The sequence below is a fragment of the Artemia franciscana genome, chromosome 3 (genome assembly GCF_032884065.1).
Source record: "Artemia franciscana chromosome 3, ASM3288406v1, whole genome shotgun sequence".
Taxonomy (NCBI): Eukaryota; Metazoa; Arthropoda; class Branchiopoda; order Anostraca; family Artemiidae; genus Artemia; species Artemia franciscana.
In genome coordinates this window covers 37,480,187-37,502,807 of record NC_088865.1, presented here as the reverse complement: position 1 = coordinate 37,502,807, position 22,621 = coordinate 37,480,187, and the positions used below count along the sequence as shown (strand labels likewise).

Sequence of the window (22,621 nt, the reverse complement as noted above, 5' to 3'; positions counted from 1 at the left end):
GCTAAATTTACTGCCACTAGTACTACTGCTAAATTTTTTGGTATTAAGATGAAGCTTTCAGGGAATTATGAATATTTTGAACTAAACCAAACACACTATTTGTATGAAGGTTGTCACAATGGCATTTCAGTAATATCCCAGGAACGACAAAGGGTATTAAGGGGAATATTCAACAAACCAGAAGGTTAGTTGAATTTATTAATGCTCCTGTTACTGCTAATAGAACTAGTCCTACTATTACTGATACAACTGCAGTTACAGCTGCTACCACTACTACGACTATTGCTGCTACTGCTGGAGCTAAGGGTATTAATGTAAAACTTTCAGGGAACACTGAGGCGAATGTTGAACTAAATGAAAATACTCAAAGTCGATGCAAGTTATCATATGGGTCAAACACCTATATCCCAGGAACAATGTTGAGTTGAAACTTTAATGTATGTTGAGGGGGATATTATAATAACCAAAAATTACTATATGTAAACTACTATTACTTTTAAAGCAAAGGATATTAAGGAGAAATTTTCAGGAAGTGTTAGAGGGCTCTTGGATCAAATCGAAACATGCTATGTGCGTTTAGGCTGTCAATTTTAAAATGTGAGGAGCAGCTTGGAATATTAAGTTGTGACAATCAGAGCATGTAGAAGGGGATGTTGAACTAATATAAATGTACTTTGCGATGCTTTTACTACTACTACAATTAGTAATGCTACTACAATTAGTAATTATTATTATTACTATTACTTATGTGGTACTAAGGTAAACATTCAGGGATTTTTGGGGCGAATGTCAGAAAAAATTAAAATACCCTATTTGCATGCAGGTTATCAAAAGGAAGTATCGCCAATACATCAGAAATAGCTAAAAGAATTAAGTTGAAACTATAAGGGCACTTGAGGGGATGCTGAACTAACAAAAAGGCATTATTTAAATACTTCTTTCGCTACTAATACTAATACCAATACTGCTATCACTACTTCTACTCTCAATGCTCCTAGCACTACTACTGCCCCTACCGTTTTCACTATTGCTAAGGACAAGAATATTAAGATAGAAGTGTAATGGAGTGACGGGCGATGTTGAACAAAACTAAAGCCCACCATGTGCATGCAGTTTGTCAAAAAGGTGTATCAACATCATCTAAAGAACGGTTTACAGCATTAAGTTGAAGAATTCTGGGCACTTTGAGGGGGATGCTGTACTAAATCAAAACACATGATGTATATGCGGGTTATCAAAGGGATATATCAATAATATCCCAGCATTGCCTTTGAGTGTTCAGCTAAAACTTTCAGCGCTACCACTATTACTACTGCTGCTAGTTCTATTGAAATATATTTAAAAAGGTTTAATTGCATACAGGTGGCCAAAATGGCACAGATACAATTTCTTAGGGACTTTAATTTTAGGGAAAGTTGAAAGGGAATAACACTAAATCATAAAGAATTATGCGGTACCCAGATTGTTTAAAGGGCATATTTCCGATAACTCAGTAACATCTATGGTGTTACTTCAGGGCTTTCAGAGGATGGTGATGGATATATTGAACTAAATCAAGAGACACTATGTCCATCCAAGTTTTCATAAAATTACAATATATTTGAAAGAGATAAAAGTATAAAGGTGAAGCTTTCAAGGCATGTTAAGGGGGACATTTAATTATATATGGATGTTCAGATGACGCATCTGCAACATATCTGGAATGGATAAGGGGATTAACTTGAAACTTTCAGGGGATGTTGCAATGTATGTTGAAAAAAAACCAAAACGCACTATGTGCATGCAGTTTGTCAAAAAGGCATATACGGGAGGGTACTGAGTTAAACCTTTCTAGAGCTGCTACAACCATTGCTAATACTACTACTACGACTATTTATGACTCTATCTGCTTCCTTTTCTGACTACTTGTGACAGCGAATACTTTCAACTCCGACTCCAACTGCTTGTGACTGTGACCGTGACAGCTTGGAACTGTGCTTGCGATTGCATTCAGATTAGACGGCAACAGCTACTTGCTTCTACAGCAACTTACGATCCCGACTACAACTATTTGCGAAATTGACTGTGAATACTTGAAAAAGTGACTGTGGCTGCTTGCGACCGCAACTACTTGTGACTACTACTGCAAGTGCTTGGAACTGCGAGTGCAGCTACAAGTGACAGTGACTACGTAAAACTGAAACTTCGATTATTTATGGCTGCTATACTGCTACTACTACTACTGCTGCTACTAGTACCACTACTGCTACTCTTACTACAACTACTACAGCTACTAATACTAGTACTATCACCGCTCCTACGAGCACTACTCCTACTACTATACTATATAAAGAGTTTAAGTACATCCATGTTGTCAAGATGGCACAAATGCTATATCAATGAAATGGATTAGGGTATTTAGTTGAAACTATTAGGGAAAGTTCTGAGGTATGTAAATTTAAATAAAACTGAAGTATCTGGTATCCAGATAGCCAAATGGGTGTCTGTGTAATATCCTATGAAAAAGTCAGGGACTTTCACGGTAGGTTTTTGTAGATGTTAAACGAAGTGAAAACACACTATTTGCATGCAATTTTGGCCAAAGAACGTATGTACTATACTCAGGAACGAGTATAGTCAGGATACGAGTATAGGAACGATGGTCAGGAACGATAGTCAGGTCACGAGTATAGGAACGAGTATACTCAGGAAAGAGTCTTTAAATCAAACAAAATTAGACGCTATGTACATCCACATTTGTCAAACGGATGTAGCTGTCAATTTTCATGCATTTTGTTTTGTAATTTTGGCTACGATGTCTTTTTCTTCTTTTTTTTTATTGATGTTATGAGAAATAACTTTACAAACATTGAAATTAAGATTGTTTCCACTAAAGTGTAAATTATTATATAAATGTTTTCAATCAAATTCAAAACTTATTTAGAAATAATGATAAAAATTATTTATGGTCATCCTAAAAGCCAAAGTAAATTACAAAAACAAATTCTTAGTAATTTTGAAAAAAGTTTTGAATCTTGGAATCACCATTGCTAGATACCACGCAGGGAAAATTTACAGCCCTCAAACTGGAAAAACATTACTGTGTCCCCTTTTCTTTTCTTTTTTTTCGCCACTAGCAGGCATTAAAAAAATAGTAAAGACCTGTTTAGGGACTCATATTTCACAGGATTGCTTCTATTCGTTTGAAATGTAATGTTACTCTTTAGATTAAATTGAATAACAAACAATTTGCTATTGGGGTTAATATACAGTATAAAAAGGAGGTGAAGTTAAAGCATACGACAGTAGACTCTTAAAGTACAAACAAACGGTGCTGATTTCCATGTCGAAGCCCTTCAGCCAGGAAGTGTAATGGGGTTTGGAAGCAAGCCTTCCTGTGCTTTCGCAACCCCCTTCCTGTTTACCTTCCCCATATTCCTCCAGATACTCATTTACAGCTGGATCGACTCTGACTGAGCTTATAAAGTCCCTCCACCCATCCCCTTTCCCAACCAATTAACCGATCACAGCAGGAATTGAACCCCCACCCCTCGGACAAAGGATTCAAAATTCAGGATAAGGTCTGTTTAATTCAATTTTTAACGCCCCTTATTACTTTCAATCTAAAAAAAACGTGTTTTTTTCTAATTTTTATGATATTATTCATCAGATCATTACTCCGTTCCTGGAACAAAAAGGGCCTATCATTCTTCCCTATAAATAGTTCTTCGGGTCATATATGTTAAGTAATATTATTCATTCTATGCTTGTGATTTAAAAATTCCACTCAACTCACTAAATGTTCTCAGGGAATTGTTTACCTCCGTCTTGAGAGGCATTATGAAAACAGGGCCAAAGTTCTGAACTGGAATGAAGACTGACATTTTCCTCTTAAATCTTCAAATTTAGACATTCCAAATCCCATGATACAGGACAAACACTTTGCACTGTAAACAGCCTTATGATTAAAACATGTAAAATTAAAACAACTTTTTGCAAATAAAGTTATAAGCGATGTTACAACTGAAGAAGAAGCGAAATTATCCTATTCGAGAAAGAATTTTACCTTCTCGGCTATTTTTGCTAAAGTGTGACTAATTCTTTTCTGAAAGCCTTTAGCCTACTAATAAAAAGAAATATACCCTACAGGTAAAAAAGGCATATTGTTAACCAATCGGCTTTCAAAATATATGAGGGGTAAATATCAAACAGTCTGTGGTAACAAAGTGTAAGTAAGGAATGAATCAACCAATAGTAATCGAAGCTAAAAGAAAGAATTTTGGTAATAATTGATATGTCAAAAGAAGGCTTTGTATGCTCATTCAAAGAAAAGAAAATTTACTTAGTCTGATGTTACCCACCAAATGCTATGAGCCTGGGGAAATTTGCCTGATTGTGAAAAAAGGGAGGAAACCACCCCAAAATGTCAGGTGATTTTAATGGGAATCACACCGTCAGATACAGCATATCAGAAAGCCTCATTTTAGATGTTTCAAGCTCTGATCTAAAAAATGTGGAATTTTCCAATTGTTTTTGGCCAGAAGAAATATCATAAATGCAAGTTTTTTTTCCTTTTCTTCAGGGATAATTGTGTCTAGTCAATGCTCCTAGGAGGTCGGTAGGGGGCTCATCCGAACGGAATTCAAAAGTTACAGCATCCTCTTTAAGTGACCGAAAGATTGAAATTCAGCTATCCCCTTTTCCCTTGCCTATTTTCCCCCCAAAATGTCCGATCAAAATTTTGAGATCATCCTTTGGTTTAGCAGAGTTGAAAGATCCAATAGCTATACCTCAGGGGATGACATGACCCTCCCCCCAAAGCCCCTGGGGAAAGGGCTGTAAGTTATGTAATTTCCCATTTTTTACATATAATAATCGTTATAGAGCTGAACAGGATTTTTTTCAAGAGGAGGGAGGGTTTTCCACAAGAAGAATTTTTAGTCGGGATGAAATTTTCCGGTGAATTTTCAGTTTTGTATGTGGAGATATTGTTCCAAAGATGTCTGGAGAAATTTTTCATTGAGGGAAGGGGTCCATGAGAATTTTTTGAGAATGTTTCAGCGGGGAAGGAATTGTCCAAAGATAATTTTTTGTGGCGGATTTGCGCAGAAGGAATTTTTTTGTGGGTAAAGTTTTCCGCGGGAGAAATTTTCCACGGAGTGGGGAGGGAGATTTTCCAGCATGATTTGAGAATTGTTCGAAATTTAAATAAGAAACCTTTTTCTAATGAAAGTAAGGAGCAATATTAAACTTGAAAAAACAAGAATTGTTTCTGAGGGGAGCTGTCCCCTCCTCAGTCCCTCCCTTGTTATGCTACAGTTTTTTAAGTGCCTTAAAAGAATTTCTTATTGTGTTTCTGCAGTTGTTTTTTCTTGTAAGAATTTTGACAAAAAGTCAAACTCCAGGATCAAGCTAAGAAGCTGAGGAGGGGGAAGCCCGCATCAGATACGGAATAAATTCTTCTTGTTTTAAGTTTTAGTGTTGCTTCTTACGTTCAACTAAAAAATAATTTTTTTTTATTTGATTATTGTTTAAATCAAACACAACTAAATGGGCTGTTTCATTATCAAAGGCTTGCGGCAAGAAATTTAATTTTTTTTTATTACTTTGCTCTTTTGTTAGACCGTTAGCCTAATTCCTTAAGCTTTAAGATAAAAAAAAGTCAGAAAAACAAAATTAAAAAAGAAGACCTTTCGGAAACAAGCTGAAAATTACAAGAAAAATCTAAAAACTCTCGAGGTCGGGATATAACATGAGCCCACACCGCCAGTGCCTCTATAAATTTTCCTTTGAATTATTCAAGGAAAGCTACTTTACTCTTAATTTAATATCTTGATTTCTGAACTCTTTTCTTTCTGTATTTCGCTTATTAATTAGAATTTTATACTTTCATATTGCAAAATTATTTCAATTCTACTTTGCAGCAAAATACAATTTGTGCATAAATGCATGTACAAATTTAAATTTGGGCTTCAGAAAGACCTATTTTTCTGTTGCTAGGCATGCATTAAATGCTAAATGTACTAGATGTGCTTGAAAAAAAGGGTCCAAAAACATGTTAAAAGGTGGTTTTGAAAGAAGGCCTTGTAAGTAGAATATAGTGCTCTAAAGAAATTATTCCATTTCAATAATTATTCCATGAAAATAACTTCTTCAACCACATTGGACACAATGTAAAAAGAAAACGTTCAAAAATGCGACTTTCAAGGCATAGCAAGAATACTGAATAAACAAGAAAAGCGACCATTTCGACAGGAAAACCACATCTCTTCTTCAGCATGAAACGAAATAATATATACAAGGATAGTGCTGAAGAAAAAAAAAACACGGAAAGTCAATGTAAAAAAAACAAAAAAAACGATGAAAAAACCTAAAAACAATATGTTTCACTAAATAGTTTTCGGCTTTATTTTATTAAACGTTAAATCCAATTTTATTACATATTTTTGGCTTTTATTATAACAATAAAAACCACCACGAATAATGATAAATACAATTGTCGCTACTTATCCACGTAGGGAAAAGCAGCTATTCGAGTTACTTCAATGAGAATCAAAGAGCAACTGAGGAAAAATTTATGAAAATTGAAACTTAGTTAATTATTCTGTTGCGAAATAATCCTCTTGTAAGCTAACATTGAAGCGACTCTTTTTGGTCTAGTGGGTAATCTTGCCCCTGGTAATTGTGTAAAATTTTAATTCCCCCATCGACTATTGGTTCATTTTTCAAAAGAATATCATAAATTGGGTCAATATTTAAATTCCCTGTGTCTCTATTTATTGAAATATTAGCAAATATATGTTTTTTTAATTTCTATAGCCTCCCTCGCCCACTGAGAAAAACCTCTATCATTAGAAATAGCTGTAGCCTCATCAAATTGTATAAAATGTTCAGATTAAAAGAATGTATGTTCAGCTAGAGCCGAAACAAAAGTTTCGGGAGGTTTTCTTAGTTGTAGGGTTTTTTCTATTGAGTTGCGATGCTCAATAAATCTTTCAGTAAATTGTTGGTGAGTTCTACCAATATAAAACTTTCCACAGGAACAAGGAATTTTATATACCCCACTAACTAAATTTCCCCGGGTTAAATCCCTCCCAGAATTAAGAAAACTACCTAATGGTCTCACTGATTGGAAACAAGTATCAATGTTATGTTTACCTAAAATTCTTTTAAGCATTACCCCCAAAGTAGGTACATAAGGTAAAGAAATGAAACGTTTCGGTAAGTTTAATTCTGTGCACTGTGAAACCCCAATAACCCTATTGTTGTGTTTAATGCGTCTATTTTTTATTATTTTATCAATGAATTTAATCGGGTAGCTATTACAAAATAAAACATCCCTCAAATATAACAATTCAGAATCTAAAAACTCCCGGGAACAAATTCTGAAAGCTCTATCCACCAGTGCAGTCACAACCCCTCGTTTCACTGAGATATGGTGGCAAGAGTGAAAGTTCAAATACCTATCACTGTGAGTAGGCTTTCTATAAACTGAAAAAAGTAAATGGAACTCACTTTTAATTAATAAGATATCCAGAAAAGGTAGTTTATCACTTTCTTCAAACTCCACTGTAAATTTTACGTTTTTGTCGAAACTATTTAAATGTTTATGGAAAAGGTCTAAAGACTCTAAACCGTGTTTCCAAATGCAGACCACATCATCCATGAATCTGCCCCAGAAACAAAGAGAAAGCCTAAAACTGTGTATGGCGGAGGTTTCAATAGATTCCATGAAGAGATTTGCCAACAAAGGGGAGAGAGATGCCCCCATAGTCAAACCAAACACTTGTTTATAAAATTCACCTCTAAAACCAAAATAAAGAGAATGTTTATTTGCAAGAATAACCAATTTCATAACGACTACAATCTCCAAACTCACCATGGTCACATCTTGTATCAAATAAAAGTGCTTTTGTTATTTCATCCTTAATAAATCCTCGCACTTTTTCACGTTACAATTTGAATACATGGACACTACATCAAAACTACAGAGAATTGAATTCTCCTCCAGTGTGAAATTTTTTAACTTATTAGTAAGATCAGTGAAATTTTGTATATATGATTTTTGTGTTCCTAAGACTGGACGCAATGCCACCGACAACCACTTTCCTAATTTTGCCACTGGTGATGAAAAAGTTGATACAATGGGACGGAGGGGGCCATTTTCCAAATGGCTTTTTAAGGAGTCAGTGATTCCTAAATCTTTTAGAATCAATACCCATTTTGGTACTGAAAATGAATCAAAATTAAAAAACAAATTAATCCTCATGGCTTTAAATCACATGACTTCCGAGCAAAAACAAGGACGTTTTAAGTTGTCCAAAGACTTAAATTTGGTCGAAAATTTTTTGAGGAATAACCTTCCATTTGACATTTTTCTGAGGATTAAGGAAATAACCGTTAGATCTTTCCACCATGATTTCCATTTGTCAAATGTTCGTTTGATCGACAAGTTCAATAGCCTTTTGTTTGAAAAGTTCCAGAATTTGAATACTTTTTATCCTCGTTTTTGTCTGGGTCCTGCCACTAAGAATTTGTCGTCTAAAACTCTTAGTAGTCAACAAGAGGCAGTTTTGTTGAAGGGTTTTAGATTCTGTTTTCCAACCCCGATTTCTTATTCAAAAATAATTTCTAAGGTAGAGTCAGGAATTATGGCTTCTATTGATAAAGTCGAAGCTCCTCAAGAACGTAGAGCTCAAATCGTAAGGGAACTTAAGACTTTTAACATGAAAAAAAATTGATAATGATATAACAAAAAATGACATTAAATACTTACTGATTTGAAAAAGGATAAGATCCTTATTATCACTAGGGCAGATAAAGGCAATACTATTGTAATTATGGACACCGATGGTTATGATCGTAAATTGAATACAATCATTTCGGATACCACTTTTTACAAGAAATTGGATTTCGATCCTACGGATAAATATGTAAAATCGATTAGAAAGGAATTGGAGTACCTGAAAAATAATTTGCACTTTACCCCACAATTTTATAATAAATTTTATCCAAGAGGTTGTTCCGCACCAAAGATCTATGGTCTACCCGAAATTCATAAGACGGGAGTCCCCCTCCGTCCCATTGTATCGACTTTTTCATCACCAGTGGCAAAATTAGGAAAGTGGTTGTCGGTGGCATTGCGTCCACTCTTAGGAACACAAAAATCATATATACAAAATTCCACTGATCTTACTAATAAGTTAAAAAATTTCACACTGGAGGAGAATTCAATTCTCTGTAGTTTTGATGTAGTGTCCATGTATTCAACTTGTAACGTGAAAAAGTGCGAGGATTTATTAAGGATGAAATTACAAAAGCACTTTGATTTGATACAAGATGTGACCATGGTGAGTTTGGAGATTGTAGTCGTTATGAAATTGGTTATTCTTGCAAATGAACATTCTCTTTATTTTGGTTTTAGAGGTGAATTTTATAAACAAGTGTTTGGTTTGGCTATGGGGGCATCTCTCTCCCCTTTGTTGGCAAATCTCTTCATGGAATCTATTGAAACCTCCGCCATACACAGTTTTAGGCTCTCTCCTTGTTTCTGGGGCAGATTCATGGATGATGTGGTCTGCATTTGGAAACACGGTTTAGAGTCTTTAGACCTTTTCCATAAACATTTAAATAGTTTCGACAAAAACGTAAAATTTACAGTGGAGTTTGAAGAAAGTGATAAACTACCTTTTCTGGATATCTTATTAATTAAAAGTGAGTTCCATTTACTTTTTTCAGTTTATAGAAAGCCTACCCACAGTGATAGGTATTTGAACTTTCACTCTTGCCACCCTATCTCAGTGAAACGAGGGGTTGTGATTGCACTGGTGGATAGAGCTTTCAGAATTTGTTCCCAGGAGTTTTTAGATTCTGAATTGTTATATTTGAGGGATGTTTTATTTTGTAATAGCTACCCGATTAAATTCATTGATAAAATAATAAAAAATAGACACATTAAACACAACAATAGGGTTATTGGGGTTTCACAGTGCACATAATTAAACTTACCGAAACGTTTCATTTCTTTACCTTATGTACCTACTTTGGGGGAGATGCTTAAAAGAATTTTAGGTAAACATAACATTGATACTTGTTTCCAATCAGTGAGACCATTAGGTAGTTTTCTTAATTCTGGGAAGGATTTAACCCGGGGAGATTTAGTTAGTCGGGTATATAAAATTCCTTGTTCCTGTGGAAAGTTTTATATTGGTAGAACTCACCAACAATCTACTGCAAGATTTATTGAGCATCGCAACTCAATAGAAAAAACCCTACAACTAAGAAAGCCTCCCGAAACTTTTGTTTCGGCTCTAGCTGAACATACATTCTTTTAATCTGAACATTTTATACAATTTGATGAGGCTACAGCTATTTTTTAATGATAGAGGTCTTTCTCAGTGGGCGAGGGAGGCTATAGAAATTAAAAAAACATATATTTGCTAATATTTCAATAAATAGAGACACAGGGAATTTAAATATTGACCCAACTTATGATATTCTTTTGAAAAATGAACCAATAGTCGACGGGGGAATTAAAATTTTACACAATCACCAGGGAACAAGATTACCCACTAGACCAAAAAGAGTTGCTTCAATGTTAGCTTACAAGAGGATTATTTCGCAACAGAATAATTAACTAAGTTTCAATTTTCATAAATTTTTCCTCAGTTGCTCTTTGATTCTCATTGAAGTAACTCGAATAGCTGCTTTTCCCTACGTGGATAAGTAGCGACAATTGTATTTATTATAATTGGTGGTGGCTTTTATTTGTTTTTAGATTAGTTTTCTTTTAATTTTCTATCTTGTGCCGAAGACGCCTTGTTTTATACAGGCGAAATATCCGCGTTGTTTTAGTCTTTTAATTCTACTGGCCGTCGTCTCGTTTGAAGTTTTCTTTTTGTAGAGTGTTATCTCTCTTGATTGTTTATTGATATTATATATATATATATATATATATATATATATATATATATATATATATATATATATATATATATATATATATATATATATATATTATATATATATATATATATATATATATATATATATATATATATATATATATATATATATATATATATATATATATATATATATATATATATATATATATATATATATATATATATTTATATATATAAATATATATATATATATGTGTATATATATATATATATATATATATATATATATATATATATATATATATATATATAGAGAGATATATATATATATATGTATGTATATATGTATATATGTATATATGATAGCTATTACCCAAATCTAATATGATGATATTAAAATTATTTTAACTATTAACGAAACTTAACATAGTGCTATGAAATTGTCTGTGCGATTATCAAGAGTTATCAACGTCTTGTCAAATATCATCAAGACCTTGCATGATATTACCAAATTCTTGCATCAGTCTTTGCTTGCAATATAAAAACCCTGGCTTGCATTATTACAGTCTTGTGAGATATCATGACACTTTTTTTCTAGTATTCCCTAAATACTGCAAGTTCTTATTAAAATCTAGAATGATGCTAGTAAAATCGTATCTGGTACTATCAAATATTATCAAAGTCTTGCAGAATATTACCAAATCATGTTTAAATATTAAAAAATCTTGTCTTGCATTTCCAAAGTCTTGTGAGATATTTTGACAATCCTTTCCACTTGTATGGTATTATCAAATCTTGTCTGATTTTATCAAACATCTTGCACTATATTATACAAATCTCGTCTGATATAATGAGAATCCTCTATTGTAGGCTATTATTAAAACCTTACGTGGTATTATCAAAATCAAACAGTCTATTCAAAAGATCTTTTAAGAATTCCTCCAAGGTCCCTCCCTCCCAAAAAAGTTCGAAGTTATAGATGGCACTACAACTGATTTTTTATTTAGGTTACATTTTTTTAACTGATTTTGAGTTCGGTTCGTTTGCGCTTAGTAAGCATGCGTACGCACGCTTACTAAGCTTTAGATTTGAGATTTTTTGTGTGTGTGGGGGGGGGAACTTATAATTTTTGCCGTAAAGATGATAACAGATGCCAAATTGATCCAACGGGGGGCTGCCACACAATGCCATGGCGGTGTGAAGTGTTTGGGGGCACGACGAAGGGGTTTGCTAACAAAAACCGTCCTTAAAAACGTCTTGAAAAAAATCTTGAAGGAAAACGTCTTGCAAAACCTCTTGAAATGTCTTTGAACGTCTTGAAAAACGTCCTGACAAACATCTTTAAGAAAAATGTCTTAAAAACATCTTGGAATGTCTTAAAACATCTTAATACCATGATATATATATATATATATATATATATATATATATATATATATATATATATATATATATATATATATATATATATACATATACATGGCAAATTGGAGGAAAAGCCAAGACAGATAGTCTGAGTTTCACTTTTTCAGGAATGCATAAAAAATTAGGTAATCTTCACTTGTTAATAGATTTGTATCTCATCCATCCATCCATCTTAAGCCCGGACTAAAGTAAAACGTCACAGAACTTTAGGAAATACCATGAGGGAGTTGGCTCAATTCAAATTAATTTTTTTAGTGTCAACTTACTGTGATAAACAATTTAAAGGCATTACAGAGTGTCAATTCCTGCCATTTGTGCAAAAAATAAACTCATTAGGCTAACTTTGGCCAAACTTTTATCTACTACAAGCTCTTCGATATTAAGAGAGCTATACAGCTTACAGCTATCAAAAATATGTCTATATTTTTTATTATATTTTATATTTTATTATTATATTTATATATTTTATTATATTTTATAATAATATAATTTATTATATAGTTATAATAATATAATTATTATTATTATATTTTTTATTATATAGATTCCAGTTTCAAAGTTTATGCTACTATGCCATGGCGCATTTTTCCCTAAAAATATTTACCGTCCATTCAAAGCGAACGGTTATTACAGACTGGTTATGCAACAATACCTGTGGTCTTACAATTTTACATTGATGCAGCTTGTATATAAGGTGGGGGTTTGATGTTCCTTTTTGCAAATTAGGCGGTTATTTAACAGTGATGCAGCCCCCGTCCAATCGATGCCATTATGCTTTAAGCCTAAAAAGTTTATCTTAGGCCCAAATTTTCTAACATCTTCTGAAAGGTCGGCTAGATCAATATGATCAACCAGATCAACATGGATTTTCAAGGGGAAAATTATCCCCTTTATCACTATAAAATTGGAAAAATATTCCTAACCATTTGCTACTTTTGATATATAAAACAGAAACGGGAAAATACATTAAAAGTCTTGTCAAGGACAGCCAATTAACAATTTCTGACAAGACATTCTAGAAAATGGTAATGGAGGAAAAACCTGTCGGGCTTTACTAAGAAAAAGGGCTTCATTAATGAATCTTGAGAACTCTTTTCCAAATTCAATTATATTCCAAATAATCGTTCAAGTTAAAGTTTTTATTTGTATATTAAAAACTTGGTAATGAATGAATATTATAGTAAAATTCATGGCTGTTTCTTTTTGTATGATTTTAGATTTGCCTTTACTGTATATGAATGGTTGCGATTCAAACGCGTGATTTCAGTCTTAAGGTAATAACTCTCCTTCAAAATAAAAAAGTCCCTTCCAAACAAAGCTGTATCCAGTGGGGGAAGATAGGGGGTTTGAACCCTCCCCGAAATGTTAGTTTTACTCGTAAAACGTAACAAAATAAGCATAAACAAAAATTTTATGTGTTTTTGAATTTTTTTGTAACCCCTCCGGAAAAAATACTATTGCCCCCCCCCCCGAAAAAATTCTGGATACGGCCCTGTTTCCAAGATACGAATTTCCACGTTCAAATAATTTCTAATAAGCAATAACATTCCAATTCCCCAGATCAGTGTCCAGATTTGTTGCTTAAACCGGAATCCGCCAACTTATTTTACAGAAAAATTATTTTTACTGAAAATAAAATAAAGGACTTATACACGGGCTTCGCTTAACTCTAATAAAATTGGCAAATAGAATTTCATTTTAAAATCGTCATTATAACCAACCTTCTTTCAAAACCCAAAATATATAGTATTTTATTCTCCCAAAGCTAATTACTTGACTGGCCTACACAATAGTTATTTCTCATTGATTTTACAGGATAAGAAGTAATAACAATGAAAATGAAGAAAAAATGTCACTTAGAAGTAATTATTTTATTACATTTTAGCTTGGAAGAAACTTAAACAACATAAACGAAAAGACGCTACACAGAAACGAAAGCCAAAAAAGCCATATGAGCAATTAGGTAAGACTCATTTTTAGTTTGAGAGAATTTTTTTTTGCAATTCACCAACTTGATATATTATTTTTCTACGACAGTCTGGTCATATTAGTCAATAGGTCACTATAAAATGCAGACCATGAGCCTTGAACTTGAGGAGTCTACTTATCGTTTTAAAATAAAATTTCATTGGAAGTCATGTGAAAGATTTTACATTCCTTAAAAAAATGCACTTATATTAGGATAAAAATCTTAGTTCAAGCAAGAGAATACAGAGTCTGAAAACGCTTGAAATGAAATTAAATGAAATTGAAACGAACGTCTGAAAACGTAGAGAATAAAGAGTCTGAATTTAAAGAATCTGAAATGCCAGTTGACACTATTTTCAAATTAGGGTTAATTAGGAAATATTCGTCAATGAATAGTTTCTTTGAAAAACTGTTCCAAAAGTTCAGCTGCTATGACTCTGGATTCCCCCTTTAACAGGTTGAAGCTACTGCCGCTACCATAGCCTTACAAGAATGGAAAGGCTCCTCTTTAATGCCTTTTTGACTTCTTCTCTTTTTGTTTTTAGTTCCTTTTTATTCTTTTTTTTATTATAAGGAAAAAACCCAATTCCAATGAAATAAGTATTTCTTCGGTTACAAATGTTTTATTTCTTAGGTTGTATATTATAGTACTTCTTAGGCTAAGTTATATTTATTACATTTACAACCTAAATTCCATTTACTATCTAAAAGATTTTTTTTGTCAGTCCCTGTAGTTTTCGAATTTGTTTCATCTAAAGGCATAGAAAATTTACACATAACCGGGACTTGTAAGCTCGAAACAAAATCCTTGACATTGGTACAGTAAAACTTTATTTATATTAAGAATCAAATATTCTGGATTTAGAACACCTTATCAAAAGACTTACTATTTTATTTCTAAAAAAAAGACAAATTATTTCTAGATATTGTACTATTTTTATCCTACAAGAAGCACTATTTTTTTCTATAAGAAGCAGATGATTTCCCTTTTATCCCAATGTTTCCTAGTAATTGACATGAGACTTTTAGTCATGTTCTATCTAATAGAGAAACCCGTACTGCAGTTTTTGGAATTAGTCTAACTTAAACTGTTGAGCAGAAAGCTGTTGCAATAGTTCTGGATAAGAAAACAAGTTAGTATAGAAAGTTTATACTGAAAAACTAATGGAAACGCTAATGAAATGCATCTTGTAAATCTTTACAATAAAAAGCAACATGACATTTCCGTTTAAATTCTTTCTTATCGAAGTTCTTTTATATCGTTCGGAAAGGGGTATTGGAATAAGATTTAGTATATTATTATTGTTATTATTATTATTATATTATTAGATTTAGAGCAGCGAAACTCTTTTTATTTATACTTAAAATTGTTGAAGAAGTCTTTTATCGCTGCTATAACAAATTCTAAAATTTAAATAGCTTTGTAGTCTAGAATTTAAGAAACTGTTTATAATACTAAACGGTAAGCGAAGACCAGCATTTGTAGACCAACAAAATCTCCAAAAAGTAAACCTTTGTTTGCAGTATGTGCACTTAAGTAATTTTTTTTTATACAGATTGGTAAAATATAAAATTCATTAACTCATCAGAAGTCGTTAATCTGTCTGCAATTTCCGAAAAAGGGCCCTGGTCTGACTGAACATCATAGCATTAAATTTAACATGTCTGATAGAATTGATGTTCACAGGAGGTGTGCCTCGGTACACTGATCTTCTCCCCGAAAGAATCCTGAATGTTTTGAATTTTGAGTGTTTTTTGTTCAATAATAAGCTTAATTATATTTTTGTTCAAATTATGATTATTAATTATGTTTTATTCAAATTATAATTTTGTTATTTGGCTCCCTGAAAATATATTATCTTGAGCACCCCAAAATAAATTCCAAAATACACGACTATCCTAAAACCCTTGTTTTTTTCTAGAGCTTGGATCATATCAAAATGGTGGTCGTAGAATATTGAGTGAGAAATGATTTTCAAATAATCATATACCTATTTAAGTATTCTCTCAGTTTCAGATATCATGCTTCTGCCTGGTGGCAAATTTGTCCTTAAACATACACTGAGGCATTTTCGTAAACCACGGTTGACAAACGTGTGTAGTCCAATAAAAGTTTGGTGACACATTGCAAAAATCGGCCATGTTATAAATCCTTAAACATACGTATTTTTAAACAAACATGAAGGTATTTTCGCAAACCGGGGTTGACAAACCTGCGTAGTCCAATTGAATTTCAGTGACACCTTGAAAAAATGAGCTATATCCTGAATCCTTAAACATACGTATCCTTTAACATACAAGAAGTATCCTTAAACATACATGGAGGTATTTTCGCAAACCGTGGTTGACAAACGTGCATAGTCCAATTGAAGTTCGGTGATACATTGCAAAAATGAGCTATATCCTAACTCGGAGTCGTAAAGAAGGCGTGTCCGATCTGCGGAATGACTCGACATAACCGAGTCATTTCTAGAAATGGCTTGGCATAAGCTAAACTTTGGATTAGTGTAGAACTAGCCAAGTCCAGGTTTGTTCAAAATGAGCATAATCCTGGTTCGGGGTAGAGATTAGCTACATTCAAGATACAATTGTTCTTCCTTCACTGCCAATTTCTTAGCAAAATTTAGGCCGTTACTGTCTTGTTTAGATTATAAAAATAATTTTCAGTAGTTATTCCACTAGTTTTCAATACATATGATTGAAGACATAAAGTGCACCCGTTACCATTCAAGGTTCCACCAGCTACCCTTCTAATTCCCAAAAGTCTTTTAGCAGGAAGATAGGCATGTTACTTCCTTGTTATTACCAGTTTCTTAGCTAAAAGGTAAGTTTTTTGCTCTTTGTTTGATCTTCGCTTTAATATATATGATTTGGAGCTTATATTGTCCATGTTATCTCAAACCCCACTCCTATTGCTAATTTTTTAGCAACAGGCATGCATGTTTAAATTTACTAATCTCCCTGAAACTGAGGGAGTATGGGTCAATTGGAAGTACATTTCCGAAGCCTGCGTCACCTCTAGCCCCAGTCATGTTCCGCTTGAAAGTGCCAGGGATCGGTTTGCAATTTGATGTATGGCTAAATTTGTATGGCAAAGAAGACTGGCTAAATTTGGCATATGGCTACTGTTAAGAGGACTTTTCCCAAAAACGCCCTGCTTGGTTGTTCTAATAGTCCAGACCAGGGCCATATCCAGGATTTTTTTTCGGGTGGAATTTTACACAGGTATTGTTTTTTAGAGGGGGGGGGGGGGTACACAAAAAACTTAAAAAGCGCATAAAAAATTTGTTTATATCCATTTTTATTTAAATGATCAAGTTTAAACGAGTCAGACAAAGGTCCATTTTTGGGGGGAGGGAGGCTCAAACCCCCTAATCCCCCTAGATACGGCCTTGATCCAGTCGCTGTCACACTTCAAAACAAAGTGTAGGGAATCCCCCAAATATGAAAATTAGTGTTTGATCATTTCCTTAAAAAAAAGTATAGGCAGAAATTCTTTCTTCTTTTGTTAACAGGCTGAGGAATTGTTTTTCCTCTTTTAGTATTATGCTAATTATCATTACCGTCATAAATAGAAAATAAGTTGCTTCAGCTTTCAATGAATATTCAGAAAAAAAGATAAAATAAAACTCAAAGAAAAGGTAGAGAATCAACTAAAATAAACAAGAGCTTAGAGCTCATATGACACTTGTGACGAGGTCGGAAGAGCCAAGAAACAAGAGCTCATATGGCACGAGCTCTAGCAAAATTCTAACAATCAATAAATTGATTTAAAAGGAAAATCAGAGGCTTAATGCCGGTCGGCATTTAAAATAAGAGCTCTGAGACACGAGGTCCTTTTAAATATCAAATTTATTAAGATTCGATCAAGTTAAGATTTTTATGAAGTCAATTTGTGCAGGTCCCTGACACGCCAACCAATTTTCATTGTCCTAGCACGTCCAGAAGCACCGAACTTGCCAAAGCACTGTACCCCCCTAACTGCCCCAAAGAGAGTGGATCCAGTCCGGTTAAGTCAATCACGTATCTACGATATTTGACTATTCGACCCACCAAGTTTCATCACGGTCTCTCCACTCTAAGCGTTTTTGAATATCTCTTGTTTCCCCCTCCAATTCCTCCTAATGTTGCCAGATCTTGTCGGGATTTAAAATAAGAGCTCTGAGACATGAGTTCCTTTTTTACTATCAAATCTAAAAATACCTCACAAACTGTCACCCGTTCTTAAGTTAAAAATACCTCAATTTTTCCGAATTAACACCCCCTCCAACTCCTCCAAAGAGAGCAGATTCAGTCCAGTTATGTCAATTGCATATCTAGGACTTGTGCTTACTCTTCCTGCCAAGTTTTGTCTTGATCTTTCCACTCTAAGCGTTTTCCAATATTTCCAGTCCCCCTTCCCCAACTCCCCCCAATGACACTGGGTCTGGTCAGGGTTTGGAATAAGAGATATGAGTTATGAGGTCCTTCTAAATATAAAATTTCATTAGGATCTGATCTTTCCTTCGTAAGTTTAAATACCTCTTTTTTCTAATACTTCATAATTAACCCTTCCCCAACTCCCCCAAAGAGAGAGAACGCATTCCTGCTATGTTAATCACGTATCTAGGACTTTTGCTTATTTTCCCCACCAAGTTTCATCCCGATGCCTCCACTCTAAGCGTCTTCCAAGATTTTAAGCACTCTAAGCACTCCCCCCCCAGATGGTCGAATCGGGTAAATGACTATTTATAATTTAATCTGGTCTGGTCCCTGATACGCCCGCCAAATTTCATCATCTTAGCTTTTCTGGAAGTGCCTAATTTAGCAGAACTGGGACCGACAAACCGACACACCGAGAGAATTCGCGAGCGCTATGTGTCACTTGGTAAATACCAAGTGCCATAAAAACAGCTGTAACAAAGACATCTAACAGTTCAAATTTAAAGCAAAAAGTGACTACCATGACTGAAACTTAAAACGAAATGAAACTTAAGACGAACAGATTTTCTTCCTAAAGATAATATAGGAATGAAAAGATAAATCCTGAAACGAACAGAATTAAAATGAATATTTACTTATTTTACTTTCGACGGGAACCAAACACTGTTCCGCCTCTCCCAGCATGCATAATTTTACCGACAGAAATCTTCCAAGAGGCAGGGTCATGCGCAACGTCTTCGACATGGCAGAGTCAATCTCTGTCACCGAGCCGACCGAAGAAATGAAAGCCATCAAGCGGTTCTACGTAGTTTTTGCGATTGAGCAATTGGAAACGTTCCAGGGCAACGTTTCCAATATTCGAGCGGCTGTGCTATAATAACAGACTTCGAGACAGGGGTGTGATTTCCTATGAAGCAGGAGGCAACTGCCCCTCCCAGACCTCAGTCTGCCCGCTCAGTTTGCTCCCCCAAGGTGAAATTTAGTTTCTTCAAAATCTTGGCCAAACTAGTATAAGCCTATATAATTAAAGCATCCACAGCAATGGATCGGTTTTCTTTAGGATATTTTTGCCTTTATTGTATTAAATGGCTCATTCTTCAGTTTTCACTGTCATTTTCACTTGATTTGGGAAACTTGGCTCCAACTTTGCCTTCCCCCGTAAGATCTTGACAAAATTACGTCACTGCTTTGAGATGCATAAGATTTGGTTTAATCATTGATTTTTTAAGAAGAAATTGCTTGATAAAAAACTGATCCCCTTCACGTCTTAGCCTATCATAATGGTGGCGTTTTCACCTCTCTGCCGCGCGTGAGGCCAATTAATAGGCCTGGCGTGACTCACCAGGCCTTTAGACATTCTAGGTCATAATGTTCCGAAGCTAATTAAAATGATTGAGCAGTTAAAGCCTAAAACGAATTGAGATTAACATGAGTAAGGGTAGGTCCACCTCACACTAAACCCTCTTAAGGCCACAACACGATTTGCGCATTACTGAAAATGATTTGAATCTCCAGAATTTTTTATTTTATTTTTCATAGAATTCAGATATTACACAATAACAAAATGATATCCCAGAACTAATAAAGGCTCACTAATAAGAACTATCGGAAATAAGAGTGTATCCCCTTTCTCAAACTCCATAAGGCTTGAGTGTCCCTTGTGCTTATTGAAAAAAAATAATGCGTATTTTTTTGAATTTCGTTTTATTTGTTACAGTATCATTTATAGTAATCAAGGTAAACGAATAGAAGAAAACACATGTCAATAATTTTAATATAAAAAATGATAAAAATATTTTCCGTTTTTTAGTGCTTTAATGATAAAGGAGAATCTATTCAAAGTGAAAGGCAAATGACTCCCCGGTTTTTGGAGGATAGCCCTTTTGGAGGAGGGGGTAATAGCTCTACTCTTATTTATGGTAGTTGTGTTGCGAGAGCAACACTTTGGTTTTGTCCCTTTTTTTCCTATGCCGCTGATCTCGGCTTATTCCTGGAAACTGGTAAGGGTCTAACCTGTGCGGTTTTTAAAGAAACTGTGGACCTCAGGCTGGATTGATGACAATGGCATTACATTTTGGAAAGCTCCGCAGAACTCTTGCCTGGGGCCAAAAAGGATGGTTTTTGCTTGTCCACGAGCCAGAGAATATGGTGTGCGAAGTGAAGTGGAGTCATATAGCCTATGTCAGAGAGGAGTATCTGAAGTTGTACAGCCAAGCTTTCGTTTCATCAAACCTTGTTTCTGCTTTCCGAGTGGAAAGCTCCGTTCTAGCAGGCAGGCTTTCAAATTGAAGATGGACTAAAATCTATAAGTGTTAAGTATATGCAGCAGTTACCCAGCCCCACAGCCAACATATCTTCTTTGAGTGATAAATAGAAAAATTGACAGAAGCAAAGTGGCATTTTCCCACAGGTCCGAAGGTGCTGCCATTTACTGTTTCTACCCATTTCTATTCGTGATTTCGTCAGGGTTTATCATTTGTTTTTTCGGACTTGGGATTGAGGTAGAGAAATGTTATCAGATATACCTCTTAAACTTTAAAAGTTCTGTCATTGCTAAAGAAATTGGAGCTTATCCTTTGCTTCTTTCTAAGTGGTGACGTTAGAAATTTGGCCTACGGCAAAAAAGCCAACTTTTGAACTAAGACATATAGAATTTTTATTCGACGGCAATCGAAAGCTCTTGATGAGCTGACGAAAGTATATCTCATCCATTTTTTGGCACGAAAATTCCTTCATGAGATATACTAGTTTGAAAGGTTCAAGGGGTTGACAACTTCAGTAGTAGGGTACACACTGAAACGAAAAATAGGCCGATACCAATTGTGAGACAAGTAGAGGACTTATAAGCAACAGTCGGCTGTTAGACCATAATTATCTTCGGCAATATGGGGTTTGCAACTTTGGCTAGTTGATTTACCTATTATTTGTTTCCCATGTATTTGTTGATAAGACCAATTTGGTTCCAGTCGTAAGAAATGCAGGGGACTTCTAAGTAATAGTCGTATGTTAGGGTACAATCATCTTCAGTGATGAGGGGATTGTAACTTTTGCTAGTAGGTGTAGCCTACCCATACTCACTGTAGCCTAAAATTAAGTGTTTACGCAACGGGTACAAACGATAATGTAAAACAATGAAAGTGCTGAGGGGTTTGTAACTTTTGCTAGTTGGTGTACCCTAACTCACTGTAACATAGAATTAAGTGTTCGCGCAACAGGTACAAACAATAACGTGAAACAATGAGGCAGTTTCGCAATAATTAATAGAGTTTCATCGATGGTATTTGATCCTGAAAAGTTACGGATAGCTTTATAATACCAGCTAGATTATATAAGATATTGTTCCAAGCCTTGATCCGTCACGATGTTTACGATTGAAAAGGATAAAGTTCAACTGGCTGCAAAGTCAATTTAGTCCCTTCTTTTGGTGTTATCAAATATACAAATATACGTCAAATAAACATCAGTATATTTGACGTCTGAGTTGAAGTCACCACATATGACAAGTGATTTACTTGATGACTTAACTTTATGCAGTAATTTTGACAGGGACTCACAAGTTGAAGCATATTGTCGGCTATATGCTGAATTTTGATAATTAGTTGGCGTATAAGCACACACAAGAACAATACTACTTAGATCAACTGCTAGGTATAGATCTCTCAATTCAAAACAACTATAACTTACCTACAACTTACTTACTTCTTACTTACTGCAACTAATAAAACACCAGTTGGATGGTAGTAGTTTTAGTAGTAATAGTTTTAGTAGTAGTACTAGTAGTAGTAGTAGTAGTAGTAGTAGTAGTAGTAGTAGTAGTAGTAGTAGTAGTAGTAGTAGTAGTAGTAGTAGTAGTAGTAGTAGTAGTAGTAGTAGTAGTAGTAGTAGTTTTGGTAGTAGCAGTAGTTATAGTATATCTAAGA

General features: G+C 34.3%; 2 protein-coding genes across 7 annotated transcripts in view; one reads left to right on the top strand and one right to left on the bottom strand.

The window, feature by feature from the left end:
• LOC136025247 (Kv channel-interacting protein 1-like) overlaps positions 1-22,621 on the bottom strand; it is a 333,579-nt gene that overhangs the window by 124,935 nt on the left and 186,023 nt on the right. The window lies entirely within an intron of this gene.
• The window catches only part of LOC136024641 (Kv channel-interacting protein 1-like), a gene marked incomplete at its 3' end in the record, with an annotated part of 108,962 nt that overhangs the window by 30,446 nt on the left and 55,895 nt on the right, over positions 1-22,621 (top strand). For 2 of the 5 annotated variants that reach the window (XM_065700071.1, XM_065700067.1), the window contains 2 exon segments: positions 14,197-14,274; positions 16,202-16,240. In XM_065700071.1, coding sequence (XP_065556143.1) covers positions 14,197-14,274; positions 16,202-16,240 — 117 coding nt within the window. 5 annotated transcript variants of the gene reach the window in all.